Source organism: Ptychodera flava, chromosome 11 (genome assembly GCF_041260155.1).
Source record: "Ptychodera flava strain L36383 chromosome 11, AS_Pfla_20210202, whole genome shotgun sequence".
NCBI lineage: Eukaryota > Metazoa > Hemichordata > Enteropneusta > Ptychoderidae > Ptychodera > Ptychodera flava.
This window is the reverse complement of record NC_091938.1, coordinates 13,288,451-13,297,215: the sequence shown is the minus strand read 5'-3', so window position 1 is coordinate 13,297,215 and position 8,765 is coordinate 13,288,451. Positions and strand designations below refer to the sequence as shown.

At 36.9% G+C, this 8,765-nt stretch overlaps 1 protein-coding gene across 1 annotated transcript; it reads left to right on the top strand.

The window, feature by feature from the left end:
• The first annotated feature begins 4,162 nt into the window (after positions 1 to 4,162).
• Positions 4,163 to 7,600, top strand: LOC139143539 (tripartite motif-containing protein 2-like). Its single transcript, XM_070713965.1, has one exon. The coding sequence runs from the start codon at positions 4,173 to 4,175 to the stop codon at positions 6,402 to 6,404; it is 2,232 nt and encodes a 743-aa protein (XP_070570066.1). The 5' UTR covers positions 4,163 to 4,172; the 3' UTR covers positions 6,405 to 7,600.
• The last annotated feature ends 1,165 nt before the right edge of the window (positions 7,601 to 8,765 follow it).

Genomic DNA, 8,765 nt, shown 5'->3' with positions numbered 1-8,765 from the left:
TTGCTGGCATGGCTGGTCAATACACTATCACTGCAATGGTTAAAGGAGAAGCCATAGAGGGTACACCAATTGAAATTCCAGCCATCACAGACTTTATAAGGGTGCTGGGGAAAAAGGCAATCAGAAAGGGGAGCTCTCTGATCCAAGAGGTGTTAGTATCAACAAAGATGGTGACATAGTGACGGCCGACTATGGTAACAACAGATTACAAGTACTGGACACAGATGGAAACTCAAGAAGGTCATAGAATATACACACTTCAAGAAGCCTTTCAAGCCAGTAGATGTGGATGTTTCAAAGGACGACCACTCATATAGTTTAGACGATGGCAATAAACAGGTAGTTGTCAGTGATATGGATGGAAATTTGAGAGCTTGTTTGGTCAGGGAAAGTTAAGCAATCCTTCACACATGCCATCCATCCACTTACTGGGGATGTGTATATCGTTGATATTGGCGTTTTATCTGAAAAGATAAAGATTTTGAAAAGAATGGATCTCATTTCAGGTCATTTTCAATGACGGATATATTCAGTCTTATTACTTCGATAGCCATCAGTAGAAGGGGCATTATACTCGCTGTCTACAAGAACACAGGAAAAGGTTACATTCAGATGTTTCATGATAAAGGCGAATACTTTAGGAGATTTAGTACAACATGTGCGGAAGATGGTATACGTAGGATGGAGAAGGGAATTGTTGTTGTTTACAATGAATATATTTATGTATGCAACAGTGATAGCATTATCAAATATGACTTTCCATGGTGAAGTTTTGGCTACAATAGCAATCAAAGAAGGGCTAAAATATCCTGTGAGTTTGGCAGTCATCAGTGGAGAACCACTGAAAATAGTTGTTGTTGACAGTGATAATTGCTGCTTGAAAATGTTTGTAGAATGATAACACAAAGTCATAAAGTACGGTGTCTCATAAGTGAAGAACAGCTGCATTGACATTTTTAATCACTGAACATGATGAAACAGTCATGTTTTTGATGATGAAGCAACTTAGTTGGTTTAATTTTCATTTGCATTTATTGGGGATATGTACGTAGCAGATAATGATTGGTAAGAGAGAAACACGTCAATCAACACAGAGGATGGGTCCTTTGTCGAGTCATTTTCAGTGAGGGTTTTCTAAAGTGTGATGTCTTCTATTACAATAGCCAATACAGGCATTGTATTTGTGATCAAGGCTCATACCCAAGAAAGCTACACGCAAATGTTTTGATGAGAATAACTACATATCAAAAGTTTAGTTTAGGTTAGATTAGGATGAAAGAGGCATTACTTTTCACTAAGAGGTTATCTTTGCATGTTATAATGACAATATTATCAAATATGACGTTTATCATGGTAATTTCTTGGCAACAATGGGAATCAGCGAGGACCTGAAGAATCCTGTGGGTCATTGATGCATGGAGTAACCGTTAAATAGTAGTTGTCGACCGTAACAACTGCTGTCTGAAGTTGTTTGTTGAGTAAGAATAGTGACTAGGGAGCACTCTGTCCTTATCTACACATGATAATACTCACTTACTGTGACCTGCAAATATGATTTTTTTTTGTTCAGGACTTCTTTAGGCAGGGTATATTAAGCAGAGGTGTGCACACCCAGAATATTTCTAAATCAATATTGAAGCACAGAGAATCGATGGCCCAGTGCCAGAGGGGCGTATCGCCTGTGTTACAGTATAGGAGATACGCCCCTTTTGCACTGGGCTATCGAATTTTGTAACTTTCCCTCGTTCTTTCACTTTGTATATAGTATTGGCAAATCATCTCGTTTTTTACTTATCTGGTACATTATTTGTGCTATATAAAGATTTATTTTGCATTTTGTTCGAAACAGAACAGTATTGTGTATTAATTACGTCTTCAGCAGTTGATAGTGAGTAGATAAGCATTGTGTGTACTTCTTAATTTGACCGCTTTTTCGTATTGTGTAGCCTTCATTGGTACAATACAGGTTTACCTTTCTCTTCAGTTGCTTTTCATTAATTAAAGAAAATCAACTGGTCGTAATAATTTACCCAACCGCACAAGTCTAATTCGGGTCAGCTTGCAATGTTTTTTCACTGTTTCAAAACTCAGAATGACATTTCAATCAACTAAATATTTGCTCTTGGCGTATGCGTGTCTTTTTGCTGTGTTTGCAGTATGTTATTAATTTGTATTTCTCAACCACTATGGTCTGTATGCTTCATGAAAGGAAAACTTTGCATGAAAAATTCAAATCCCTTTTAACAGTCAACCATGAACTATATTGATGTAGGAAGTATATAGCAATACACCAGCATCTGTAATTCATTAAAATAGCCATTAACTAATAAGCATATATTTCAGATTGTTACAATAAAATGTTTTGCTTTCTTTGTTGTTAACAGGTGGTGATAAAGACCTTTTGCACCATCGTTTTCTCGCATGTTTCATTATTGTGTGCCACATCTGTTGTTAATTTGACATTGTAAATAAGCTATGTATAATTATTAATCATAGCCTTGCTCTCTATTGTGGTGAGGTGCCATGGAAAGAGGGTGAGTGAACCTGACATTGACCAAATGGTTCACAACTCTACTTAGGGTGCCATCATTATCTATATCACTGGCATGTTTATTGACTGTGACTCTGATATCAGACGGGCAAAAAGATGAATACCAGAAAGGTCTTCTAATAATAAAACATTGATAAATATCTGAACTGAAAAAAAGGAACAAAGCAAAAAAAATTTAATACAAACTACACAGTCAAAACAAAAAATGTTCTGGAATAGGGACTAAAATACATGAGTTTAGTAAGCACCTAAGTCAATGACATTGAACAGAATGGCGAGTTATTCGAAACTAAAAGAACACAAAGTGTACCTGTGATAGACAAAACGTGACACTTTTTTCTGAAATTTGATATTTCACTTGAAACATGAGACATGTAGAAAAAAAGACTATTTTAATTTGTATTATCTGTCCCCATTCTAAAATGGCATGGGTTGAAAGACTGACACTTAAAAAGTGATTAAAATCATGATATGAAAAATTAAAATGACTCTTATTCAAAATGTAAGAACTATACTGCCAAACAAAATACTGTTTTGTTAAAGAGTATTCAAAGTACAGTTATAATTTCAGAGAAGTTGACCCAGCCAGAGAGCAGATATTTTCTTTAGAAATCTTGAAATTGGGAGAAAAGGAAAGCAAGGAAATCGGGTAATTTGCATAAATTTAAACTTTTTATGACCCATCTTATGCCTGCTTGACAATCTAAAAGGTGAACCCAACCAATATTTAAATCTTGGATTAATAACTTCCTTATAATTGAATGAATATTTGCATACAACTTATTTTGAGCAAAATACGCCCTGTACTGTAACCTGCAGAGCCCCTTTATATCTAATCCTGACAGTTAAAGTTTATGACATTCTTAAGGTACCATAATATCGTTAACTGGTCAAACTTTATCATTGTACATTTGTATAGTACGTCTGTCACACAGCGTGACAGAAAACTTCTGAATTTAGCTTTTCAATCTTTGATCATATCCTTTTTTTCTGATACTCATATTGAACTTTCTTCAAAGGACTTTCAGTATTCCCTTTTGACGTACATTCCGTATATAAAACCCGTGAACTTGAACATTGTCAAGTCAATCAGCACATGTGTTACAAAAATATTTGAAAGGCACAAGTCAGTAGAATTCAGACAACTGTGACCCTGCCATAGTACGCCAAATGTATATATATGATAAACTTTTTTGCTTACTTTTATTCAACCAGTACATATGCACCACTGCTTCAAATATAACACCACCACAAAAAACAATGAAACAGAAGCAGTTTATTAGAACCATCAAAGCAAAAGAAACTATTCTACTGACATTGTCTGCATAGAAATGCAAGCCTAAGCACAAGTGTGACCCTGCCCTATAAAATCTGGTTGACAAGCAAAGGTTAAACTTTGAATGAAAAATGTTTTCCCAAGTATAGCTTGTTTTTTCTGTGTCTGTATAATCTTTTATCACATCGCGAGGATATCAACGAATGCCAACAAGCCATATTTATAAAGTGGGTTTTTAGCTGTTCGTACTAACATGAATAGTTAACACAAGCATTGCTCTTGTATATTTTGACAAGAGCAGTAACCTAGAGGGCCTGTATCACATGACTTTCCGGTTGACAAGAGATGATCAGTTCACTAGAAAGCAATATGGCAGCTCCAGCATCAAGCGTTGGGAAAGTTCTTGACCAGATCGGAGAGGATTTCCTTTCTTGCGTCATTTGTTTTGAAAGATACACCAATCCCAAAGTCCTGCCATGCTTGCATACATATTGTGAGCAGTGTATTCTCACTTTGGTGGAGAAACAAAGTGTTTTAAATTGCCCAACTTGTAAAACTTCATGTCCACTTCCTCTTGGCGGAGTGCAAGCGCTGAAAAGCAATTTTTTTATTGCTGGTCTCATCGAAGATTTTCAGGCTCGAGCCAAAGGAGATGAGAAACCTGCTGCAAAGTGTGATAGCTGTCAAGAATCAGATGCGGTTATGAGGTGTGTAGAATGTGTTCAACATTTGTGTCAGCCTTGCGTAAAAATCCACAAAAATATCGCAGTAACAAGATCACATCAAGTACTACCAATTGGTGAGTTTGCTGAATCAAAGTCCACCTACACACCAAACATGACGAACAAAGCGGTATACTGTGACGTGCATCCAGACAAGGAGGTCAGATTCTACTGTGACACTTGCCAGGTACCTGTCTGCACTGACTGCACCATCGTTAATCATCGCATACCACAACATGTCCATAAAGACTTGAACAATGCAGCGGATGAGTACCTGGGATACTTAGCAAGAATGCTCAGCCAGTTGGAACGGAAAGAACAAGAAGCCCAGAAGAGTAAAGCAATCACCCTGGAGGCTCGTGCTCTACTACAGAAAAAAGACGAAGAAGCTGGAAAGCAGTTGAGCTTGAGGGTTCAGAAAGTCATGCAGCAGTTAACACATGATGAAGAGAGACTAACAGCTGAGTTAAAGAAACTGTATGACTTACAAATGAAAGAAATGGACACTAATATCAGTGAGATACGAATGGAACTTGAGTCTATAAGCGTTACCTCAAATTACTTGAAAAACTTAATGTCTCATGGAAACGCTGCTCATGTGCTATCTACAAAGCCAGAACTTGATCGACAAATAACAAAATTACTGTCGTCAAAATCAGCGCCCCCCTTTCAGCCAGATATTATGAATTTCAAGCCTTGTGAGGAAGATGTGCAGGGAATGCTGGGGCAGCTTATATCTAATGTGTCTTTCTCCAACTCAACAGTGGATAATATTCCTAAGCAGCTTCTGAAGGGCGAGATTTTTGACCTGCTGATAACACCAAGAGATTCAAGAGGGAAACAAGCCACTACATGTGGAAAAATTAACGTTACTGTAATAAAACCAGACAGATCAATTGAAGACATGAAAATCTATGACAACAAAGATGGTACATACAGAATTACAGGCCGTACAGAAATGGATGGTAACTACACCATAATTGCAACGATTAACGATGAGCCAATTATGGGTACACCAGTGGAAATTCCAGTCATTAAAGGGTTTGTAAAGGTACTAGGGAGAAGGGGTACTGAGAAAGGGGAGTTCTATAATCCAAGAGGTGTTAGTATTAACAGTGATGGAGATATAGTGACGGCCGACTATGGTAACAACAGATTACAAGTACTAGACACAGATGGTAACTCTAAGAAAGTCATAAAATATACACATTTCAAGAATCCTTTCCAGCCAATAGATGTGGCTGTTTCAGAGGAAAACCACTTATACTATAGTTTAGACGAGGGGAATAATCAGGTAGTTGTCAGTGATGTGGATGGAAATTTGATTGATGTTTTGGGCAAGGGAAAGTTGACCACTCCTCTGTATATTGCCATACATCCTATTACTGGGGATGTCTATGTAGCCGATAAAGGTGTGTTGTCTCAGAAGATCAAAATCTTTGCAAAAGATGGCTCTTACACAAAGTCATTTAAAATGAAGGGCGCTCTCAGTCTTATGTCTTGCATTGCTATTAGCAGTTCTGGAATAGTACTTGCTGTAGACACGAACACCATCTCTGATGGCTACATTCAAATGTTTCAGGAGGGTGGGAAGTATCTGAGCAGATTTGGTACAACATCAAAAAAGGGTGACATGAGTATGAATGAACGGGGTATAACTGTATACAAGGAGTATGTCTATGTGTGTGATAATGACGGGATTATAAAATATGACTTACATGGCAATCTTTTGGCAACTATTGGAATCAGAGAGGGCCTAAAATATCCTGTAGGTCTGGCAGTTATTGGTGGAGAACCATTGAAAATAGTTGTTGTGGACGTTTGTAATTGCTGCTTGAAAATGTTTATAGAGTGACAACACTTAGCCACCGAACAAGGTGCCTCATGAGTGTAGAACAGAGCATGGGACATTCTTGATCACTGAATAAAATTTGCCATTTTTCAATGATGGAGAAACCTAGTTGATGCTATGTTTCTCGTAAGTAGTACAAGTGCTAGTTTCATGCAAGTAGTGCTCTATTGAAAATTGTACCTGTATTTGGTAATGTTGTGGTAACAATGAAGCAGAAACAACAGGGCAACTTAAATTCCCATTGACTGGTTCCTTAGTGTTTTGTGACAAAACCAGCTAAATATGAATTGGCCAGAGGTCCATATATCTTTCTTTCATGAATTTGACTTTGTTTGTACCGTCTATTTACTGTCTGTTTTGTGCTGTTTTGTGTCTATGTTTACAACTATTGTCTTACAAATTTTGACCTAGTGTTATTGGATTATGGATTGGTATGATTGCGATTATTTTATATATATTTCCCTTTAATTGTAATGTCCTTTTTGTGAAGTTATTCTTATATTGTATTATTTTAGGAATGATATGATTCTTTTACGTTTAATGTGTCCGTCAAGAGACTTTTATCCTTTGATGTTTTTAACCAACGTGACTATTTTACTTTTAACTACAGCTGTCTACGATTTATTCATCTTCACACATGAAATTTAACTTAGAAAAAGATTTACTATATTTCTGTTAAGCTCAACGACAAAACAAATTGGAAATTTCATTGGCATTAATTGTCCTCATAGTCATAACACGATGATGGTGTTGGAGTCTTTCATGTTCTTATTCCCTAAGCTCACACAACTGATTTTATATTTATGTTGATCACTGATGATAAAGGTAGGTATCTCTCTCAAAATTGTGATCAATGAATTTCTTACTCCAAATTTCTTTAAATGTTACCGTCATGAGCTTGTGGACGAATGATGTTAGTATGTAAATGTCTAAAGATATAAGCTCACCTAGGACATTTTTTGATGTGTTTTACAACTCGGTACAAAATATGGGGCTCCATAAGGTCACTTCTTTTGAAGCAACTGTACAACTTATTCTTACTTTTACACTACAAGCTCCAGTTTATAAAGTAGGATATTTGTCAAGTACTTTGCAAAACATGTGACGATGAATTTGCTTCACAAACATTTTCTTGTGCAGTTGTGCATTATGTATACATGTTATGATGTCATTAAAGACTAAACGAGTTTAACATTGGACACTTTGGCAGTGATTTTTTGTACGTGTGTCGTCCTAAATTTCATTGTCTTTTAACGGAATCATAGTGCAATACGAAATATTCAGCATGTAAACTCATCATAAATGTGCAGTGTCACTGTTGACAAGAGAATTCATTTCTGCATTTAAATTCATCTATCCACGAACAGTACTAAAGCTAGCCATACACATAGGCTCTAAATTCATACACTTCTCCAATATTTTTGATACATACTAAGAGAGTTAACTCTCATACCAGAATGCAAGAGTTAAAACTGATACCCTGGACACTAAGCACCTGTGAAACATGGTTACGTTGTGAAAACTAGATATCATATCGATCATCCTCATCATGTAAATTGGCCGCCATAATCAGGATCTTGATAAATGGTTGATCAAAAAAGGAAATGTTTACTTAACTGCAAAGCATGTGTAGCTCCCATGAAATTACAGAATTAACATTTTCTTCCCTTTTTCGACAATTCTCTGTTCTGATGCCACCAAACGAGAGGAAGAGGGGCTTTCGTATTAGATAAATGATCGTTGATGGGCAGAGTTTAAGAGTTGGTTCGACCCGGGTAGTCAAGACTCGTCATGGAAGACTGAGATTAAAATATTAGAGAGAAATCTGCAATGTTGAATAAGACGATTGACTGCTCATTGCTTCCCCTCACCGCAACTGCTTTGGTATCTCATTCTTTAAAGTTATTTTCCTAGGTTTGGGAACCCTTTCCAAAGTAGGATTGCATCAGTTTACAAAATAAATCCTGGTCATATGACTGGGGAACTCTGGTTATACCGGGAATCACATTTATAAAAACTGCTGGATAAATAACACATCACCATCATGAAAAAACTTGACAAACACGAAGCCCGGACACGAAGGTAAAACATTTGTTTGGATAAGTAGTTTTGGTTGTTATGTTGGTTTGCTCCACTGCGTTATAAGAGTAAGATAGGCTAAATTGTGCCTTTCTTAGCAACTTCTACATGGATGGCCCAGTGAGAGAGGGGCGTATCACCTGAGTTAAAGCATAGGGGAAACGCCCTTCTTGCACTGGGCCATCGAATGTTGTTTGTCTATAAAACACTAGGTTGAGAAATAAGGCTTTCAACGCGTAGCTGCTATCATGTACCATCTATCATCTGACAGGCCGAAATCAAATC

Coding starts and splice junctions, on each gene's coding strand:
- LOC139143539 (XM_070713965.1), top strand. CDS start 4,173: ATGATCAGTTCACTAGAAAGCAATATGGCAGCTCCAGCATCAAGCGTT.